The 23,056-nt window shown below is 47.3% G+C and overlaps 1 protein-coding gene across 1 annotated transcript in view; it reads left to right on the top strand.

The window, feature by feature from the left end:
- Positions 1-23,056, top strand: part of PLEKHN1 (pleckstrin homology domain containing N1) — a 53,551-nt gene that overhangs the window by 11,039 nt on the left and 19,456 nt on the right. Inside the window, exons 3-8 of the mRNA XM_060694174.2 lie at positions 9,505-9,651; positions 9,846-9,926; positions 11,865-11,952; positions 18,450-18,574; positions 19,835-19,984; positions 20,959-21,039. Of these exons, the coding sequence (XP_060550157.2) occupies positions 9,505-9,651; positions 9,846-9,926; positions 11,865-11,952; positions 18,450-18,574; positions 19,835-19,984; positions 20,959-21,039 (672 nt within the window). The remainder of the gene's footprint in view (positions 1-9,504; positions 9,652-9,845; positions 9,927-11,864; positions 11,953-18,449; positions 18,575-19,834; positions 19,985-20,958; positions 21,040-23,056) is intronic.

The following is a 23,056-nucleotide window of genomic DNA, read 5'->3' as shown; positions in this document are numbered from 1 at the left end:
AAAGCCAAAGAGCCAGCGCTGTCCAAAGACATCTCCGTGGTCATGTGGCCGGCATGACTCAAGGCCAAAGGCGCACAGAACGCCTGTTCCTTTCCCACCAAAGGTGCTCCCTATTTTTCTACTTGCATTTTTTACCTGCTTTTGAACTGCTAGGTTGGCAGAAGCTGGGACAAGTCACGGGAGCTCACCCCCGTTATGCCCCAGCACTAGGGATTCGAACTGCTGAACTGCCGACATTTCGAACGACAAGCTCAGCGTCTTAGCCCCTGAGCCACCGCGTCCCTCCTAGGACATATATAATCCATTCCATTTCAATCCTGCCCAACCGGGTTTCGTGAGCTAATGAGATGATGTTGCCTCACGGATTAGCTCAAGCAGGTCTGTGCTGAATTTTTTTTACCCGCTCGAGAGCCTGGGAACCTGGGAAAAGACGAAAGTCTGCTTGCCTTTCAAAAGAAGGAAGGGTGTCTCTAATTTAAGGCGGAGGTGCGGCTGTCCTTGATGATGTATACAGGGGTGGTGTGAGCGAAAGTGGAAAGGAAAGAGAGAAAGAAAAAAAACAACAATCAGGATTCCCAGATCTTCCTTTCCACCTTCCTTCTAGCTAGCAAAATCTGGAGTTATTTGCAGAACGAAGCAAGAAAACGCATTACGCAGTTTGCTAAACGCAACCATTGAATGGAGAAGATTGGTCGACGGGAGGCTTATAGAGGGAGGGGGTGAATGAAGGGGCTTTGAAAAAGCAGAATAGGGGCAATGTGTGTGTGTGTGTGTGTGTGTGTGTGTATCAGAAGTGAGTTTCACATAATTTTACCAACAGTTTGCGGCGCACCGAAAATGTGAGCGCGCTGAGCTGCACATTAAAAAACGTGGCTACCGTGTTTCTCCGAAAATAAGACCCTGTCTTACATTTTTTGAATCTTGAAATAAGCGCATGGCCTTATTTTCGGGGAGGTCTTGTTATTTTGGGGTGCGTGGAGCAAGACGGGACTCCTCTTGCCGTCTTACCTAGCTCTAGCTCTTTCCAGCTCTATCTCCCTAACCGTAACCAGAGGAAATGTCGGGGACCGGCTGTGCATGCCTTTAAATATTTTCGGGGAAACGCGGTAAATAGGACGGCATAGTGCCAGGGCTTGAATCACTACCACTACCGGTTCGCTCGAACCGGTCTGAACCGGTTGAATACCACCATACTGGTGTGGATGTGGGGGAGAGTGAGGGAGCTGAAAGTGCTTCTCTATTAAATAACCCCCCCAATACATGGAGTGAAAGGGACTCTGCGCTGCATAGACTAACTCCGGATTTGAGGGTGCTTATTTCAGAATTGTGTGCTTAGGTTTGCACGGGGATTCTCTGAGTCCCAAATAAATATGCCTGAATTGCATCCTGTTATAAAGGATTTGCCTGATCTGACCTAGGCTTCCTGAGTCATTAAAACCCACGGGTAGTCCCAAAAACCTGTTTTATTGCAACAGCTGTGAATTACGTTCATTCACAGCTGAGTCCCAATTAGTTGCAAAGAGTCCTTCGGGAGAAGTCCTTCGGGATAATCGCCCACCTTTATCTCCCTTGACACGCAGCCAAAGACCTACTTGGCAAAGCCACACGGAATCCAGAATCAAACAGAGCTTCAGGCTTTAAACTGCACAGAATTAACAACGTTGCTTCCTACAATGGCCCACGTGCCTTTGCTCCTCTTTTAAGCCTTATGGGAGGGGCCAATCATTTCCAAGCCCTACTCCTGAATCGTCCCTTTCGTTTTAACTGTTCTTGCTTTCTGGCAGCTCTGCGCATGCGCGGACTGGGAACAGGCTCCCCCTGTTCCTCTGCCTTGCTGAGGTCCGACTCTGGAGGCTCCAGAGGCAGCACGTACCTCCCAGATGGCCCCTTCTCTGCCTCCGACGCAGAGCCCTCATCTGAGCCCTCCCCAGACTCCAGGACTGGCCCATGGTCCTCCCCAGTCTCCTCTCTGTCCGACTCTGCTGCCAGCTCCGCAGGCTGCTGGCGGACCACAACACTGCCAAGCTACAAAATTTCCTATTCGGAGAGGTGGCCTGTTATGCCTCTGTATGATTCCCGGTTCTGCCCTTTCTTCTTTCCAATTGGCCTTCTCCTCCTACGCAGGCAGTCCTCGGCTTACAACCAGAAGCGAACCCCAAATTTTTGTGGCTAAGAAAAACATGGAAGTGAGTTTTGCCCCCATTTTACGACCGTCCTTCCCACCGTTGCTAAGTGAATCCCTGCTGTTGTTAAGTTGGTAACACGGTTGTTAAGTGAATCTGGCTTCCCCGTGGACTCAGAAGGTCCTCGGGACATTGCGACCGTCATAAATATGAATCGGTTGCCGAGCGTCCGGATTTTGATGCTGCAACGGTCGTTAAGTGTGAAAAACGACCACAAGTCGCTTTTTTTCAGTGCCCGTGTAACTGGGAACGGTCATTAAACAAACCATTGTAAGTCAAGGACTACCTTTATGGCAGAATAACTCGCTTTCCTGGCTAGAATGTTAAAATGTTATCTATTTTAGGTTCTATTTAATCGGGCCAAACTATGTTATAATAATAATTTTAATTAGCAATTTTATGATGTTTGGGTATCTATATTTTTCTTGACTGTACACCGCCTTGAGTCCTACGGGAGAAAGGCGGTATAGAAATATAATAAATAGATAGATAGATAGATAGATAGATAGATAGATAGATAGATAGATAGATAGAACAGGTACTCCTGCAGAGACAAAGAGGATGTTTGATTCCTATGTTGTAACTCTCCTAGATAGATGTTTTTGCAGCCACGTGAACCTTAAAATCAGAGCACAGATTGTATAATTAAAGGCTTGTTCCAGTAGGGAAAGTGGCACTCGCTATTATAATTAACGGCTTATCCTTCGTAATTAGAAATAAAACTTTTTTTTTTTAGCTTAAATGTTTCTGGTGTCTGCGGCTAAGCCTACGGAATATGTGTTCCACTAACAGTAATTTCCCACAGAGCATCTTGGAAAAAAAAACCAGAAAAAAATATTATTTTTAGCCATTTGCTAAGTGCATGTAACAGCTGGATTTCTCTATTGTGCTAAGCCGCCAAGTATTTAAATTTATGCCTCCCAAATCTGGGTAAAATTCCCCAAAATTGTATAAAAGTGTTTTTTTTTCTCGTAATGACACCCCAAAAAAACATACATTTTGGGTTTTTTTTAAATTTGATTTATATGCCGCCCTTCTCCGGAGACTCAGGGCGGCTTACAATGCGTTAAGCAACAGCCTTCATACTTTTGTATATTTATACAAAGTCAGCTTATTGCCCCCACAAACCAGGTCCTCAATTTACCTACCTTAGAAAGGATGGAAGGCTGAGTCAACGTTGAGCCTTGGTGAGATTTGAACCTGCAGTAATTGCAGGCAGCTGGTCTTAATAACAGGGTGCTTTAGACCACTGTACTACCAAGGTTTTTCTGTGGAGCAAGTAAAAAGGGTTGTTTTAAAAGTTTGGAAAACACTGGCTTAAACCAAACGTATTGAGTTATTTAAAACCAGGGGATCCCCAATCTTTTGGACCACTCAGGGACCACTAAATTCATAATTTTAAATCCCACGGACCACTGATACCATCTGCCTAATGACCGGCTGGGTGGGTGTGGCTAGGTGGTCATGTGACTGGGTGGGCGTGGCCAACTCAATGTCACTCACATCGAGGGGTGCCTCGCCGGCCTCTTCTCTTCTCTTCTTCGCGCACCCTGCACTTACCTGCATCCAAAACAGGCCACGTCTTGGGTGGGGCGGGATGGGGTGGGCGGAGCCAGCCAGGAGTGGGATTTGGGGGTTCTCTGAACTGCACAGAATTTTAGCTAGAGGTTCTACCGAACCCGTGCGAACCCCCAGCAGCGCATCTCTGTCTGTATCCCTATCCCTGCAGATAGAAAGCTAGCTCCATTTTCTCCCTCTCATGCTGGTTTTTTGCATGCAGGGATTTCTTCTTTTACCCGATCTGGGGACACACCCAATTTTTCCCCCCATGTTGCATCTCCTGTTCGTGTTGTGTTGCGACTTGCCGGCGTAATTTCACTTTATCTTCCCCCAGCGGTGGCATCTGATCAATAGAACTTAACTTAATCTCTGCTTTTGGATGGCAGCTTAATTCCCCTTTTGGGGAACAGCTTAATCGCTGCTTGGCAGCTTCCATCTCCACTCAGAGGGGTTTACCGACGCCTCGAGAAAGATTACTGTGCAAACTTTCTGTGTGAACCAAAAAAGTAAAGGCTTTTTGCTGGATGATTTTTAGCTGGCTGGAGACGGGAGAAACTCGATGAAGCATTCTGTGCGATTCAAAAGCTTGTACGCTTTTTGCAGGGACTTTTCAATATTAAAACCTTCCCTCTTGCTAGGGTATCCTGTTTCAGCGACAGACAGCCTGGTGTGCTAAATTGAGCGCTAGAGAAGGGAATGAATGGCGTTTGTAACGGGTCTCGGAGCGTCAGAGACAATAAGAACGTATCTTCTGAGCCAGAGGTGGTATTCAGCCGGTTCGCACGAATCGTTGGCGGAAATTTGGCCAAGGTCGCCAAACTGGTAGCGATGGCCGGCCCCCGCCGCTCACTCGCTCCGCCCGCCATGTTCGTCACCGCCATGTTCTTCACGCACGCGCATCCCATTGCCTTGCAAGTCCAATGAGATGCGCATGCGCAAAGAACACAGCTTTTTCCACGGCCTCCGGTACTTTTCAGCGGCCTGCGCCTGGGGGCTGCCGAAAACTCCGGTCAGCTTGCCTTCCGGACTCTAGACCAGCCGTCGCGGAAGCTAAGCAGCCCGAACAAAGAGGCAGTGGTGGGGGAGGAAGTGGGGTTAGGGCCACTAAAGGAGGGGAAATGGGGGCGACTGGCGAAGGGAGGGCAGGGGTAGATAGGTGGAAATTCCAAAAATTTCCCTTTTTGCATTCAGATTCTGGCTAAGGTTCACTAGCCAGCCACATTTTGCCAACACGTTTTCTGCGTGCCGGGCTGTGCTTTTAAGACAATCTTTTTTTTCTGCTGTTTAATGGAATGCTTTTTAGAATAGAAATAGAATAACAGAGTTGGAAGGGACCTTGGAGGTCTTCTAGTCCAACCCCCTGCTTAGGCAGGAAAACTTATACCACTTCAGACAAATGGTTATCCAACCTCTTCTTAAAAACTTCCAGTGTTGGAGCATTCACAGCTTCTGGTGGCAAGTTGTTCCACTGGTTAATTGTTCTAACTGTCGTGAAATTTCTCCTTATTTCTAAGTTGCTTCTCTTCTTGATTAGTTTCCACCCGTTGCTTCTTGTCCTGCCCTCAGATACTTTGGAGAATAGCTTGACTCCCTCTTCTTTGGGGCAGCCCCTGAGATATTGGAACACTGCTATCGTGTCTCCCCAGTCCTTCTCTTCATTAAACTAGACATACCCAGTTCTTCATATGTTTTAGCCTCCAGTCCCCTAATCCACTTTGTTGCTCTTCTCTGCACTCTTTCTAGAGTCTCCACATCTTTTTTACATCGTGGCGACCAAAACTGAATGCAATATTCCAGGTGTGGCCTTACCAAAGCATTATAAAGTGGTATCAACACTTCACGTAATCTTGATTCTATCCCTCTGTTGATGCAGCCTAGAACTGTGTTGGCTTTTTTGGCAGCTGCCGCACACGGATGGCTCCTATTTAAATGGTTGCCCACTAGGACTCCAAGATCCCTCTTTTTTTAATGCTGTTTCATGGAATGAATCCAGGGGAAGTGAGAGAAAAACTAAGAATAGAGAAAAAAAAAATAAGAATCAGCTTTGCTGAATGAAACCCAGGAGGAAAAAAAAAATAGCTGGGATTATTAATCTCCTGAATATCTGCCGTGTCTCAAGATGGGCATGTGTGAATTTGGACGGGCGGGTGCTGCTGCCCAGATGGTGGTTTTTCTGCCTGCCTTCCTGCCACCTGATCCTGAACGCTTTCGGGCAGCGCACGCTCGGATTTAGTCCACGGCCTGGGGCGAGTCGGCCTTGTGATGGGAAAAGAGCGAAGACAGCTGGGAGAGGCACTTCCCTTGCTAATTACGGGAGGGTTTTGTTTTCGGTTATTTTGGGTACGGCTGGGGAAACCGATCCGGTCTGTTTCACTGGAATCAAAGGTAGGGGGAGGGGGGAGAGGACAATGAGACATGCATGTCGATGAAAAGAGACGCAGGAAAACCAGGGGTGGGCTTCAAAAATTTTAGCAAGGGGTTCTCTGCCCGGTTGCTGGGTGGGCGTGGCCATGGTGGGCGTGACCTAGTCAGCCTCCTGCACCACGGCAGCAGGGGGGGAGTTTTTGCCCTCCCCGGGCTCCGGAGGCTTTTCTAGAGCCTTCGTGATGGCGAAAACAGCCTCCCCAGGCTCCAGAGGCCCTCTGGAGGCCAGAAATCCCAAACTTTTCACCCTCCCCGAGCCTCTGCACATGCTCTGCACTTACCTGCAACCAAAACTGCCCGCATGGGAATTCCTGGGAGGGGCGGGGCGGGGTGGGCAGGGCCAGCCAGGAGTGGGATTTGGGGGTTCTCCGAACTGCACAGAATCTTAGCTAGGGGTTCTTCCAAACCCCTAGCAGCCCACCCCTGAGGAAAACCAGAGCTTGCTCTCTATCTATCTGCAGGCAAAAAACGGAAGTTTATTTTCGGGCACGCGCGTGCACCCTGAGACGCTCCTCTTCCGGGTTGCAGCGCAGACGAGTGCGCGCACTTGGTGCCGAAAAGGTTCGCCATCACTGCTTTAGAGAATAGGTTGACCCCCCCTCTTCTTTGTGGCAGCCCCACAAATATTGGAAGACTGCTATCATGTCTCCCCTAGTCCTTCTTTTCATCACCATTCTCTGCAACCTTAAACACACAAAGAGCCATTTGGACCCGTTTCCCACAGAAAAGAAAACACCGGGAGCCACAAAAACCCTTCCCGAGCCTGACTATTTCTTAAGTGGCCACAAAACTAGCATATGTAGTTGAATTAAACATTCTGTTTCCTTCTGAAACTTTTCTTTTCTTGGATTTATCTGTGGTTGGCCTACCGGGTGTTGAAAAGCTCAATAAATCACATGCCGGTGGGTGTCGCACATGGGCGGTTGTGACGCATATTTTGAGTGACAGGGAGCCGCAGCAGAGGGGTGAAAGAGCCACATGCGGCTCCAGAGCCGCAGGTTGCTGACCCCTGGATTAGAGATACCCAGTTCCTGCAACCGTTCTTCATAAGTCCCCTAATGATTTTTGTTGCTCTTGGTTCATTTTCGCTGGGCTTCAGATCAACGGGAAGACTAACAAGATAGGCCCTGGATGAGATCCAGAGCCCATTAACTGAACTCAGTTCCCAGTGATATCACTGCATTTTTTCATTTTTTTTTCTGTGGGATTTAAACTTTCCCAGCTGAGATAAGACCTGCATAGGTTGGAGAGCTTCACCGTTTAATCAGGAAGGCTGAAGTTGAAAAAAAAATTTTGGCCAAGAATGTAGCAGGCGGCTGATGCTTTACTCAACCTCCCTTCGGCTGATCTTATCTTTGTAAATGGAAAAAAAAAATGTATTTTTTTCACCGTGCCCCAGGACGTTAGGATATATCTTAATGAGGAAAGTCTCGGGAAGGAGCTCACTCACATCAAGTAATGTTGATCTGGAGTATAAAATTCCTGTAGGAATTAAGCGGAAAAAATTGACATTGGGGGAAAATTAAACAATGGAGGTTTGGAAGAAAATGTCTTTGCAGAGATACGGAAGGGTAAACATATAAGTGAAGTTTATAAGCTTGTACCGATGTTTGTGTGTTAGGGGGAAAGAGAATCAAAACTGCGCACAATTAAAAGCAGTTGAATTTGGAAAATTGGTCGTGTGCATTTGAAGGTCTTTTATTAGGACAAATTTTGACTCTTCTTGGGCTGGTAACTTTTCATTTTGAGTGAAATTAAGAGAGTAATTTAAATATAAAGGTAAAGGTTCCCTTCGCACATATGTGCTGGTCATTCCCGACTCTAGGAGGCGGTGCTCATCTCCGTTTCTAAGCCAAAGAGCCAGCGCTGTCTGAAGACGTCTCCGTGGTCATGTGGCCGGCATGACTCAACGCCAAAAGCGCACGGAACGCTGTTCCCTTCCCACCAAAGGTGGTCCCTATTTTTCTACTTGCATTTTTTTTTACGTGCTTTTGAACTGCTAGGTTGGCAGAAGCTGGGACAAGTCACGGGAGCTCACCCCGTTATGCGGCACTCGGGATTTGAACCGCTGAACTGCCGACCTTTCGATCAACAAACTCAGCGTCTTAGCCACTGAGTCACCTTGTCCCTTAATTTAAATATAGAATATATTCAAAGTTATTGTTGAGGAGTCAACAACTGAAGAGTTGGGCAAATGGTAACGATGCCGTTATAAAGATCTTTAAAATCTTCAGCTGGCGCAGAGATCCATCAACAGAGGCTTTTCCCGTGACATTTGACCTTTGGGGAACGGCATCTCGGCCGAATTTAGAGTTGGCAACTTTTTGATCTGGGAAAAAAAATGGCCTCAGGGCGGCGAATCTGGGCAGGATGAGAAGTGCCACGCAAGGAGTTTCTGCCAGAATGACTTTTCTGAAGAGCTTCTGGTTTCTGGGGAAGGGAGATGCGCCTCTGTCTTTTGGTCTTTCGATAAAAAATGGTGTTTTTAGCCATGGGAGTTGTGCAAAGATGGGTATTATTTACCTCTGGGTTATCTTGGTAATGTGAAGTACAGTATATTTAGAATTTATATATTTATATTCCTTCCTTCGTCTCACCTCTCGCTTCCCTCCCTCCCTCCCTCCCTCCCTTCCTTGCTTCTTTCCATCTTCCTTCCTTCCTATCTTCCATCCATCCATCACTCCATCCATCCACCCTTCCTTTCTTCCTCTCTCTCATCTCTCCCATCCATCCATCCATCCATCCATCCATCCATCACTCCCTTCCTTCCTTCCTTCCATTTATTCCTCCCTCCCTCCCTCCTTCCTTCCACTCATCTCTCCCATCCATCCATGCATCCATGCATCCGTTGATCCATCCATCGATGAATCAATCCATCTCTTCCTTCCTTCTTTCCTTCCTTCCGTCTTTCCTTCCATCCATCCATCCATCCATCCATCCATCCATCCATCCCTTCCTTCCTCTCTCTCATCTCTCCCATCCATCCATAATCTATCCCTCCTTCCCACCCTTCCTTCCATTTATTCCTTCCTCCCTCCCTTTCTTTCTTTCTTTCTTTCTTTCTTTTTCTTTTCTCCCTCCCTCCTTCCTTTCCTTCCTCTCATCTCTCCCATCAATCCACCCATTGTTCCATCCCTCCCTCCCTCCCTCCTTCCTTCCTTCCTTCCATCCATCCATCCCTTCCTTCCTTCCTTTCCTTCCTCTCATGTCTCCCATCCATCCATCCATTTTTCCATCCATCCTTCCTTCCTTCCTTCCTTCCTTCCTTCCTTCCTTCCTTCCTTCCTTCCTTCCTTCCTTCCTTCTTCTAAGAGTGTTTCTTTCATTTTTGGTACAGAGCTTTGCCAGCCAGGAGAACGAAAAGGAAAACCTTGACCAGCGATTCCCCAGCCTATTCAAGAAAGGACGGAGGAGGACGGTGGTACGGAACCTGGGAAAAATAATCCACTATTCCAAACTCAAATTTAAGTTTCAGCACTGCCAGGTGAGACACACACCCCCTCCCCCATATCCAATGCGCGAAGCTTCTGAAGGCCTCTGGATCTGTGCCTTTGCAACCCATTATTTTCTTCCGCTTTTTCAATTTGTTTATCTTTATTCAGTGCAAGCACCCCGAAGACCGACTGAAATGAATAAAAAAAAAAAATCTCCATGTCTTTTTTTTTTTCCCTTTGGCAGGAAGCCAATGACTGCTATTTGGAGCTTTTTCAAGAGTTCCTCTATTTTCAGTCGCTCGGCCCCAACGGACACAAGTATCAGGTAAATGAGGATTTGGTGATCGGTAATTAGAAACTACAACCACCTCTGTTTCCTGGTTCCATTCTTAGCGTTCCTGAGCACAGCATGGAAATCTTCCCATTAGAAAACCCCAGAGCCAGTCGTTGTGGACCATAAGCTGCTGAAAAATCCATCACAAACCTTTGTGAGACAAGCTTTAGAGCAACCCTATTGATTCGTCCCCTCTTTTTGGTCTTGTGGTGGCCTGCCAGCGGCCGACAGAGCTGGCAGCAGATTCGGACAGTGAGGAGGTTGGGGAGGAACATGGGCGAGTCCTGGAGTCTGGGGAAGGCTCGGACGAGGGCTCTGCGTCGGAGGCAGAGAGTGGGCCAGGCCGTCTGATAGTTATGTGCAGCCTCCGGAATCTGACATCAGTGAGGCAGAAGAACAGCGGGAGCCAGTTCCCAGTGTGCGCATGCGCAGAGCTGCCAGGAGACAGGAACAATTAAGGAAACAGGGTCGACTTGGGAGTAAGGCTTGGAGATGATTGGCCCCTCCCATAAGACATAAAAGAGAAGCAAACGGGACGTGAGCTTTTTGCAGGAAGCAATTAGCTCATCTGGCCGATTCAAGATTTGAAAATTCTGTTTGTGACTCTGTGCCAAGTTTGGCCTTGCCCTGCGTCTGGAAATTAGCTCTCTTGGCAGCGTTCCACGTGAGATAGGTGGGTGTTGATAATCTTCCTCTGAACGACTGTTTATCAAGCTGTAAATGAAAGTAATTTACAGCCGTATGAATTAAAGAGGTTTGCCGGGATTAAGTTTGTGCTGTTTAATTTCTAAGGAAGCCTAGCTCAGAACAGGTCTCTACCTTCCAGGAAACTCAACTTGGCATTCATTTTTATCCGTGCAATGACCCCGAGAGGAAGCTTCAGAGCAGAAACTCCAGAGGTCCTCAAATCAGAAGTTTGCTTTCTGAGTCAGCCTCTCTTACAGAAACAGAAAGAAATTATGGGTTGTAGAGGGGGGTTGGTGCACAGTTAATTTCCCACTGGATCCATTTTTATCTTCTCGGTTTCTCTTCTCTCTCTCTCTTTTTTTAATCTCAATACTGGATCCCCATTTGGCTGTGTCCTGCTCTCCTGATCCCTTCCGTCTTCCAGATCCAATTTACCTCTCTCTCTTTTTTTTCTTTCTTCCAAAATGTGTTTGCAATTCCTCCTTAAAGGTGTCCAAGGGCAAACCAAGGTCACGCAGGGCGAAAAACAACTGGAGTTTCATGTTTGTGATTCATTCAGTGACACAGGCCGTAGGACAAAATGTTTCTGTTTGTTGATGCTTTTGAAGGGTATTTTTGAAAGTTAGAATTTAACACTTCCGCAGCTGCATCTTTGCCGTGCAGGCCGGGTCCCAATTCACCTCACCCATCAGTTTTAGTAAAAAAAAGTAGACCTGGCTTTGAATAATGCCCTCTGGGACGCCTTCTCGTCAGAAGTCAGATCCATCTTTAGATCTAGTCTGAGGACTTTTTCGTTGCCAATAAACTATATGTCAGATTTCGATGCTATCTCAAAATAAATGAATTTCCAAACTGCCAATCTTTAAGGAAATCTTTTCTTTAATTGAGCACAGCCATCGGATCATGACTCGATGCAGACAAGACTGACTTTTTGCCCTCCAATCCCTCCCTTTCCGATCCCCAAATCTCTGCTTCTCATTGGCTATGTTCCAAGTCATTCTTCAGACTTCTTGTCTCGTCATTTCCCAGGAATGTCTCCCCCCTTCATTTCCACGACAACCCGACTTCAAAGGGATTTAGCAGGCAAAAGTTCAGAGCTTATCTCTCTCTCTCCTCTGCTCTCTATGCCAGCGTCGAAACGCTGACACTATACTTCGATACCCAATACCTTAATCAACCTGATAAAAGAAGATTTAACAATGGAGATGAGGAGGTAACGACTCACTTTTTATCCTCCTGCAGGGTTTGCTACCCTTGATAGAACTTCAGCTGACCAAACTTGAAAATGAAAACGGAATTCAGGAAGATCTCCACGCTTTTCAAATTACAGGTGAGGACAAATGTCTTAATTTTTATCCAGTACTACTTTGCTTCTCCACATGTCCACCACATATGATAGTAAGATCCAGTGGGACATGGTGGCTCAGTGGCTAAGACACTGAGCTTGTCGATCGAAAGGTCGGCAGTTCAGCGGTTCGAATCCCTAGCGCCGCGTAACGGAGGTGAGTCCCGTGACTTGTCCCAGCTTCTGCCAACCTAGCAGTTCGAAAGCACGTAAAAAAAAAAATGCAAGTAGAAAAATAGGGACCACCTTTGGTGGGAAGGGAACAGCGTTCTGTGCGCCTTTGGCATTAAGTCATGCCGGCCACCTGACCACGGAGACATCTTCGGCTTTGAAACGGAGATGGGCACCGCCCCCTAGAGTCGGGAACGACTAATAACATATGTGCGGGGGGAACCTTTACCTTTTATCTGGGTGCACTTCCAACATCAAGCTGATTTATGTTTAAACATCTTTGCCAACTATTTCCCAAATATTTGAGCATCATCTGCTGTTCTAGATTTTCATCTGGCATAAGCGAGCACCATTCATAGGCATTCAAGAGAATCCACAATCTTTATCGGTGCTCTTAACGTCACACCCTTTAAACTATTATTCATAGCGGCAGAAGACGCACAGCTCTCAGGATGACTAAGGAATCAGGTTTTATTCTCCCAGGAAAACAGTTTCCGGCAAGGATCATGATTCAGAACAAGGGGAAGCACAGAGAGGAAAAAAGGAGGGGAATTTGACAGACTAAAATAATTGCTGAGTTGCAAGCAGTAGCTCAAAGATATGTTGGGTCCAGAAATCTTACTTGAAAAGGAGAGTGGAGCAGGGATGAAATGCTACCAGTTCGGGCGAACTGGTAGCGGCGGCAGTAGGTGGTTCGGTGAAACAGTAGCGGCGGCAGTGCCAACGTGCCCGGAAGTCATTACTTCCTGGTTTTAACCAGGAAGTAACTTGTTTTTTTACTCTCTGTGCATGCTGAGAAGGCTTTGCACATGTGCAGAGCAGGGGTGGGTTCTAAAAATATTTACTACCGGTTCGGCGGGCGTGGATTATTTTGTGGGCGTGTTTTGATGGTCATGTGACAAACAATTCTTTAGACTTTAGCAGAGATACTGGTCTACCAGGCTTTTAACTGCTAGCAGAGCCGTACTGGCCTACCCATTTTTTTTGGAGCATTGCCCAGTTCCTGCAATTGTTCATCATATGTGTTACACTTCAGTCCCCTAATCCTCTTTGTTGCTCTTCTCTGCACTCTTTCTAGAGTCTCAACATCTTTTTTTATAGTGTGGTGACCAAAACTGGATGCAGTACTCTAGGTGTGGTCTTACTAAGGCTTTATAGAGTGGTATGAGTATCTCCCTTGAACTTGATTGACTCCCTCTGTTCATGCAATTTAGGATTGCATTGGCTTTTCTGGCTGCCATATCTCTGTTTATTTCTCCATCTTTCCAGACCAGGTCATTTTGTGCTCTTTTTTAAAAAACCATCTTCAGTGTGGGTTAGCTTTTTAAATCCTTAACCGCTGGGGTTGGGATATGTGTGTGTGTGTGGCTACGAAGATGAAGAAATGACCTTCTTCTTAAGATTTTACGCCTTCCATTATGGAGGGGGAGGGGAGGAGTCCATTCAAAACAAAAAGACCGAAATCTCAAGATCGACAACCTGCCTAGGGGCGGTGAAGAGGAAATATTTTCTTCTGGTTTGAGATAGCATCGCCCTTTGGAACAGAGGCCAGCCGTCCGCCGGTCCTGTCAGCTGTTTGAAAAAAACAAAACAAAACTTTCTTTTCGGCAGACCGGCCTTAAGGCAATTGGGTGGGATTTTTAGAATAGCAAAGGGGAAAAGTTCACGACCTTTCCATCAGCCCCACCGTAGCTTCTTATAAACCCTATCTGCAGGGGTGGGGCTGTTGAGGGTTCGAAGGGGTTCGGGAGAACCTCTAGCTAAGATTCTGGGCAGTTCGGCGAACCCCCAAATCCCATTGGCCATGCCCACCCCGCCCCTCCCCTCCCTGGAGTCCTCACGCGGCCCGTTTTGGATGCAGGTAAGTGCAGGGTGTGCGCGGAGGCTCGGGGAGGGCGAATGACGCGCCTACTGAAAGTTCGGGAAGGCCCGTTTCCGGCCTCCAGAGGGCCTCTGGAGCCTGGGGAGGCCATTTTCACCCTCCCGGAGGCTCGAGAAAAGCCTCCGGAGCCCAGGGAGGGCAAAAATGTCCCCCCCTCCGCTGTGGTGCAGGAGGCTGATTAGGCCACGCCCACCATGGCCACGCCCACCCAACAACCAGGCAGAGAACCCCTTGCTAAATATTTTGAAGCCCCCCCCGCCTGCCTGTAAAAAAAAACCTGGACCCAACCCAGGCGCTCCGCTCCAGTTTGCAATGTAGGACAGTTCAAAATCCGAGCAAAAGTGACTCAGAATCTTGCTATTTTGTCTGGCACGATTTTCCCACCTCAGTTTTTGTGAGGTCCATCTTTGGCCCTCAAGAGACGTTCCCAATTTTCCTTGGTGTTATCTATATATTTTTTCTTGCTCCCATATTTTATTTTTTTTAAATTGTCCCCATGTGGTGAGAGAAACCTCCAGAAGCAGGGATGGGATTCTACGGTTCAGGCCGGTTCGGGCGATCAGCGAACCGGTTCATCCTGAGGATCAGATAGGCCCACCCGCCCGCCCGCGCTACTTTCCTACCTTTATCTTCTCAGCTCATTCGCATGGTAGAGCGGATTGCCACGTGAATCAGCTGTGTTACTCCTCCGAAGAAACCGGGAAGTGAAGATTTCTTCAAACTGCGCATCTGCGCGCAGCAAATCGCGTAATCACCGAACCGGTTATTAAACCAGGAACCCCCCCATGTCCAGAAGGAATTATTTTCGAGCCCAGGAATCAAGGCAAATAAGCTTGGTGGTTAACACCAAAGGTGCTTATTTATTTAGGAAGCAACTGGACTTCCATGTTTTTTTCTTCTTCGGAAGACGTCTCGCTTCTCATCCAAGAAGCTTCTTCAGCTCTAACAGGATATAGCGGGGAATGGAATCCTCACTTCAGGGGAAGGATACTGCAAAATCCCCACTCCCACCCCACTCCAGGGGAAGGATACTGCAAAATCCCCACTCCCACCCCACTCCAAGGGAAGGATACTGCAAAATCCCCATTCCACCCCACTCCAGGGGAAGGATATTGCAAAATCCCCATTCCCTCCCCACTCCTGGGGGAAGGATATTTCAAAATCTCCATTCCCACCCCACTCTGGGGCCAACCAGAGGTGGTATTTGCTGGTTCTCCGAACTACTCAACATTTCCACTACCGGTTCTCCAGATCCTGCTGGATTTCACCCCTGATTTGAACAATATTGATTTTTTTTTCCTGGAAATTAAAGACAGGCTGAATGGGGTTGCTGAGGAAAGAGCCTGCCAGCCTCAGCAGAAAAATGAACAGGAGGACGCCATGTTGTGACAATTTCTGGGTGCCTCTAACAGGCAACGAGTGGGAAATACATATCACCCTTTTCCCCACCACCCCGTTCTCTGCCTCGGTTTCCCCAAGTTGGCACAATGTGTGGGAGAAAAGGTTCTCCCAACCTTCTTCGGAACAGGGAAGCGAATTAATGATTCTCTGTTTGTGTTCAAACACGGGGGCATTGCCAGGCCAAAGTACTCATTCTGCCGATAATGGCTTGTTATGACGGCTTGTGGCAGTCTGGGGCTTATCTTGGCAGCCCAAGCACCGTAATTTGTTTGATTAAGAGGGCAGGGCAGGAAATGATTAAGGTTTGAGCTGAGGTCTGAATCCTCCGATGGGATGAACTGGTGTGCAGCTGAGCAGAGTTCCTATGTTTACCATCGGGGCTGGGTAAGGAGACCAAGAGGTGATCCAGCTTGGAAAAAGCTGACTCTGATAGGCATCCTGGCTTCTTGGAAGCTTGCTCAGGAATCAACCTTGAAGGAGAACGATAGCTTTCCCTAACAGCAGATCAAAAAAAGAAAAAAAGAAAAAAAAAGGTAGATATAGGTAGATGACGATGACCGCTTTTCACACCTATAAGACTGTTGCAGCGTCTCTATCTTGAAAATAAAGAGACTATTTTATGTTTTATGTTTAAAAAAATTTTTTAAAATTTTTTGGGAAAAAAAAAAGAAAATAAAAAGAGACTATCTGGATTTTAAGTTCTCATTAAGCGTGACATCATTTTAAAAAGTCTTAACAATCTGTTCAATTGGCAATAGGGAGCCTTGGATGTATGAGGAATTATCTTGAGATGTTAAAAAAAAAATATGCGCGAGTCTCTAAAAGCTAATAAAAAGTCAGAAATTTTGCTGGAATACACAGAGCAGGAAATAGGAGAGAATGGTGGTGGAAGAGAGCATAAAGGAGGAGCAAGAAAATAATATTTTTAAAATGTTTTTAATTGTCTGTTACTGTTTTTAATCATGGGGCCAAATTTATATATATCTTTTTAATTGTATTTTAATGTTTGTAGTTTATGTTTTTACTTGGCTGTTCACTGCCCTGAGTCCTCAGGGAGAAGAGCGGTATACAAATTTAAAAATAAATAAATAAATAAATATTGGAGGAAAAGGAATTGAAAAGTAAAAAGCAGTTAGAGCAGGGGTCGGCAACCTTAAACCCTCAAAGAGCCACAAAGGTCCTAACCGGAAGCCCCCCCCATTCAATTCTGGAGCCGACAGGAAGTCCGGTTCCCTCACCATAGAGTCTCCTCCTAGTGCGGTGTCCTTTTTCCTCTATTTGTCCTAACCAAAAGCCCTATGAATTGTCGACCCAACCAGAAAACCTGCCCCTTGCCATAGAGTCTCCTCTATGGATGAAAGAGCCACATGTGGCTCCAGGGCCGCAGGTTGCTGATCCCCGAGTTAGATGATTTCACTGGGATTTACAGCGGCACAAAAACAGTAGACAGAATAAAAAAAAAAAAGAATAAGTCAAAAGGGTAAAGAGGGAAATAGTGGGACGAGATTAGGTGAAATATTGGGGAGAACTATTCGAATAATATATTCGAAAGTGAGAAAAAGGATTCAGAAGAAAAGGTACCATGCATATAAAAAGAAGAAAAAGAAGAAGTTAAGAGAACGGGATAAAAGGAGAAAATCGATAAGAAGTGGAGTTTTTGAGAGACCAAGAGAAAACGGTTAAAGAGGTTAAATGGTTAATGGTTAAATTTTGCAATATTCCCTTCCCCCTGGAGTGGGGAGGGAATGGGGATTTTGCAGTATCCTTCCCCCAGGAGTGGGGTGGGAATGGAGATTTTGCAGTATCCTTCTCCCTGGAGTGGGGAGGGAATGGAGATTTTTTTTTTTTATTTGATTTATATGCCGCCCTTCTCCGGAGACTCAGGGCGGCTTACAATGCGTTAAGCAATAGCCTTCCTTCTTTTGTATATTTATACAAAGTCAGCTTATTGCCCCCACAAACTGGGTCCTCATTTTACCTACCTTAGAAAGGACGGAAGGCTGAGTCAACCTTGAGCCTTGGCGAGATTCGAACCTGCAGTAATTGCAGGCAGCTGGTCTTAATAACAGGGTGCCTTAGACCACTGTACTACCAAGGCTCTTTGCAGTATCCTTCCCCCAGGAGTGGGGAGGGAATGGGGATTTTGCAATATCCTTCCCCCAGGAGTGGGGAGGGAATGGGGATTTTGCAATATCCTTCCCCGACACACCCACCAAGCCAAGCCACGCCCACAGAACCGGTAGTAAAAAAATTTGGATTTCACCACTGCCATTTGGATTGCTGAATACAGGCACCAAGCAGAACCCAAAGGGTTGTTTGGACACTGTGAGTAAAAATAAACGGAGTTTCAAGAACAAGGTAAAGTTGTGTCAACACAGAGATGGGGGAGGGAAAAACAACTTCAGGGGCGATAGGGCAACTTTGCTAAATTCTTTGGCTCCAAAGTTGAGTCTTTCTCAAACTGTGTCCACTGAAGCTTTAAATTAAGCTTTAAAAAAAAGGACAGCACAGCATTTCAGCAGGAAAAGCAGTTGATATTTTGTCCTGAAGGGCTGGTTTTCTATAGGCAGGGAAATAATTAATAAGGCGAATTATTATTCGGCCGTATTTGCCTTCCCGTTGCAGGGACAAGGACTCCCTTTCTGTGACCTTCCTAAGAACAATTCATTATTATTTTTTTTAAGCTATCAGGATGCGCGCTGAGTCGGTTTGTTCAGGGGTGAAATCTACTTACCTTCCCTACCGGTGCGTGCCGTTGTGACATGCAATTTTGGACCCTCTGCCCGTGCGCAGAGGGTCAAAAACAGGTTGCTTCCTGGTTAAAACCAGGAAGTAATGACATCCGGGCGGGTGGGCGGAGCTTCATTCTGCTGCCACTACCAGTTCGCCGAACCACCCACCGCCGCCGCTACCAGTTTGCACAAACTGGTAGCATTTCATCACTGGATTTGTTCCTTTGCAAAAAAAAAAAAATCTGTGCAAAAACTCAGGTGTGCAAATGAACTCAACGCCTCTCTTGCTCTCCTAGGCCCCCTGCTCTCCCCACTGACCATCTACTGCCCCAGCCAAGCAGAACTGAAGCACTGGCTCTACCACCTGGAGAAGCAGATCAATTTGAGTGGAGGACGCCCGGATTTGCCCCCGGAGACTCAGGTGAAGATCTAGAGGTGGAGCCCAAATGATGGCGCCAATTCCAGAGCTCGCCTCCCTCTGCAAAAGATCATGGCATGGTTGGGCCAAGCGGAGTGCCCTCAGTCTAGGTTAAAGAGGGAGGGAGGGAGGATGGAAGAGAAAGGAGAGTAGAAGGATGGGAAAGAGGGAGGATGGGAGGAAGGGAAGAAGGAGAAGAGAGGGAGGGAGGGAAGGAGGGAAGGGGTTAGGGAGGGAGGGAGGAAGAAGAAAAAAAGGAAAGGTGGAGGGAAGGAAGAAGGAAGGAAAGAAGGAAAGGAGGGAAGACGCATAGAAGGGAGGGAGGGAGGGAGGAAGGAAGGAAGGGGTTAGGGAGGGAGGAAGAAGAAAAAAGGAAAGGTGAAGGGAGGGAAGGAAGGAAAGAAGGGATGGAAGAAGGATAGAAGGCAAGGAGGGAGGGAAGAATGAATGAAGGGAGGGAGGGAGGAAGGGGTTAGGGAGGGAGGAAGAAGAAAAAAGGAAAGGTGGAGGGAGGGAAGGGAGAAAGAAGGGAAGAAGGGAGGAAGGGAAGGATAGAAGGCAAGGAGAGAGGGAGGGAGGGAAGAATGAAGGAAGGAAGGGAGGGAGGGAGGAGAGAAGGGCAGAAGGAAGGAAGGGTTAGGGAGGGAGGGAGGGAAGAAGGATAGAAGGGAAGAGAGAGGAGGGCAGGACGAAGGAAGGAAGGAATTGATGGGAAAGTCGAATAGCATGTCCAAGAGCATAGAGGCAAATGGGGGGATATCCCCCTCTCTGACCCCCTGTCCCATAGGCAGATCTCCCCCTCTGGGTCTGCCTCCCCCTAAAAATCTCCAGCAAGCTTTCTCTGCATCCTGGGAAACTCCACGCCCCCCTCCTCGGTGTTTACGGCTTTCGGCCTCCCAGCGTGAGTCATTTTGCTGGGATGAGGAAGAGACCTTGAAGGAGGGAGGAAAGAGGCCGGATCAGCCATTCCAGTCTGGCTTTTGACAGCTCGGCTCGACCGACGGACGCCATACATACAACGCAAGGCCCTTCTATTCCTTCCTTTGCCAAAAGTTCAGCTGGCGGTGGAAACCGGCACGGCTGGCTTTTTTCGGCACGGCCTTTCCCACTGGTGGGCGCCCTGGAAGTTGCGTGCCACGAAGTGTCGTTTTCATGTTTGCCGATTTGGGTACATTCAAAGCGACGATAACGTTATTCTAAGCGGGGAAGGGGAGGGGTGGGACGGTAGCTGTGATGATGAGATTTTGCTCTCCCCTCTTTTAGAGGGCCTGGACGCAGGGCCCGCTGGGCAAGGAGCAGCTGCGGTGGTCGATGCAAAACGCCCACGTGCAAGAATGGAAGGGCACCCAGCGCAAGTCCCTGGGCGACATCCTCTGCGTCTCCAAAGTCAAGTTGCAGCATTTACCTTTCCAGGTGCAGCACCTTTCGTCGGAGGAGGATTGGGAGAGGGGGGGGGACGGAGGGGGGGTGGCTTCCCCTGGGAGGGAATGAATGAATCTCAAGCGGGACGGAGGGACAGAAATGCCATTTTCTTTTGGGGCAAAACAATAGCTGAGATATCTATACCTCCTGTTCCGTTCTGTTCTCTTCTGTTCTGTTCTGTTCCGTTCCGTTCCGTTCCGTTCTGTATTGTCTTGTCCCATCCCATCCCTCTCTATTTCATTCCATTACATTGTGCATTTTGTTCTGTTCTGTTCCGTTCCATTCTGTATTCTGTCCTGTCGTGTCCAGTCCCTCTTTGTTCCATTCCGTATTCTGTTCTGTTCCATTCCGTTCCGTTCCATTCTGTATTCTGTCTTGTCCTGTCCCGTCCTGTTCCATCCCTCTCTGTTCCATTCCTTTCCATTCCATTCCGTGTTCTGTTCTGTTCTGTCTTGTCCCATCCCTCTCTGTTCTGTTCCATTCCATTCCACTCCATTCTGCGTTCTGTTCCGTTCCATTCCATTCCGTTCCATTCCATTCCATTCCATTCCATTCCATTCCATTCCATTCTATTCTATTCTATTCTATTCTACCCTTCCCTATCCCATCCCACCCCATCCCATATCAGACCTATATCTATTTCTGAATTTTTCATTGAACAAGAAAATAATAATAATAAATCCATAAGTAAACAAATCCAGTCTAAACATCTAGCTGACTATGCAGCCAATACTAATAATAATATTCTTATTAAACAACATATGCCTATCCCAGGTTCTTCGGAAGGACACGATAGGTGGGCAAAAATTGCCAAATCCACTCTAAACATCTGGCTGGTTGTGTGTGCCCAACTGTAAATAATCCTCCCTTTTTTTGCCTCTTTTTGCGTAAAGTTTCCCCAAGTAATAGGTATGCAGATGGTGTGCCTTATTTATATGAAACAAGGTTTTCTTTGATACCAACAGGAACAACATCATCGCCTGTTGGTGCTCTATCCTTCTACCCTGGTTATTGTCTCTGAGGAACGGAATGGCCTCTACTTCAAGGTAAGACAAATTCCTTGCTGGTATTTTCCTTTTCTCGTTTGGGCTGATAAATATATATATATATATATGGATTTCTGGTGGCTGTCCTTTGTTTGTGGACAAGAAGTAATGTATTTGAGCCTCGGTGGCGCAGTGGTGAGAGTGCAGTACTGCAGGCTGCTTCTGCTGGCTGCCTGCAATTTGGCGGTTCAAATCTCACCAGGCTCAAGGTTGACTCAGCCTCCCATCCTTTCGAGGTGGGTAATAGGAGGACCCAGATTGCTGGGGGCAATAGGGCTGACTCTGACCCTCCCTCCCTCCCTCCCTCCCTCCCTCCCTTCCTTCCTTCCTTCCTTCCTTCCTTCCTTCCTTCCTTCCTTCCTTCCCAGTGGTTAAAATGCAGTATTGCAGGCTGACTCTTTTCCACTGCCAGGAGTTCAATCCTGATTGACTGGCTCAAGGTTGACTCAGCCTTCCATCCTTCCGAGGTGGGTCAAATGAGGACCCAGATTGTTGGGGGCAAAAGGCTGACTCTGTAGACTGCTTAGAGAGGGCTGTAAAAGCATTGTAAAGTGGTATATAACTCTTAAGTGCCCTTCCTTCCTTCCTTCCTTCCTTCCTTCCTTCCTTCCTTCCTTCCTTCCTTCCCTCCCTCCCTCCCTCCCTCCCTCCCTCCCTCCCTCCCAGTGGTTAAAATGCAGTATTGCAGGCTAACTGCCCACTGCCAGGAGTTCGATCCTGACCGACTGGCTCAAGGTTGACTCAGCCTCCCGTCCTTCTGAGGTTGGTAAAATGAGGACCCAGATTGTATAGAAGTCTACGTACTATTGCAAAGGGAGGGAGGGAGGGAGGGAGGGAGGGAGGGAGGGAGGGAGGGAGGAAGGAAGGAAGGAAGGAAGGAAGGAAGGAAGGAAGGAAGGAAGGAAGGAAGGAAGGAGCGAGCCGTGGTGGCACAGTGGTTAGAATGCAGTATTGTAGGCTGACTCTGCCGATTGCCAACAGTTCGATCCCGACTGGCTCAAGGTTGACTCAGCCTTCCCTCCTTCCGAGGTCTGTAAACTGAGGACCCAGATTGTTGGGGGCAATAGGTTGACTCCGTAAACTGCTTAGAGAGGGCGGTAAAGCATTGTGAAGTTGCTGAGCACATTGTAAGCCGCCCTGAGTCTTCGGAGAAGGGCGGCATATAAATCAAATTAAAAAAAAAAAAAAAAGTGGTCTAAGTGCTATTGCTGTATTTCCCAAACTTTGGAAAGCATAGAATGGCAGTGAAATGGTCAGTGAAATTGTCAGCGAAATGGTCAGCCTAGAAATTTAATAAATAAAGTAAGTAAATAAATATACAGATTGCAAGGGGAAAATTTTTGTTTTTCTTAAAGTTGCCTTTGGCTTTTTAATGGAATGACATAATCGGTGCCGCCTTGCAGCTTTCAGGATTTATATACGGTGTTCTGAGCAGCCAAAGATAATGGATCTTAAAATCAGTAGACTCCTAGAGGGATTCTAGGGAGGGACCTAAGAGGACATCTATCCAACCCCCTTCTCCCTCCCCTTGAAAACATCTCTGTTTTAAAACCTCCTTATAAGATAAGGAGTAGATGAGATTGAATGTCACGGAGATAAATCTTCAAAAATCCACTTGGGTTTTTATAACAAGCGATGAAATCTTGAACTGGGCTGTTCCGGTTTATTTTATTTTCAGCCTCGCCCAGCTGAATTTTCAGGAGCATTTCGCACTGATCCCATCTCAGCCGGTTCTTCCAGTGTGCACTGGCACATTTTGGCATGGGGTGCCCTCGCAGGAGGGTACAAAGCAGTGGTGAAATCCAATTTTTTTTATCACCGGTCCTGTGGGCGTGGCTTGGTGGGCATGGTGTGGCTTGGTGGGCGTGGCAGGGGAAGGATACTGCAAAATCCCCATTCCCACCCTACTCCAGGATAAGGATATTGCAAAATCTCTATTCCCACCCCACTCTAGGGGAAGGATACTGCAAAATCTCCATTCCCACCCCACTCCAGGGGAAGGACTTTGCAAAATCCC

This window comes from Pantherophis guttatus, chromosome 15, assembly GCF_059756535.1.
Source record: "Pantherophis guttatus breed Tessera chromosome 15, ASM5975653v1, whole genome shotgun sequence".
Taxonomy (NCBI): Eukaryota; Metazoa; Chordata; class Lepidosauria; order Squamata; family Colubridae; genus Pantherophis; species Pantherophis guttatus.
This window is presented reverse-complemented; position numbering and strand designations above follow the sequence as displayed.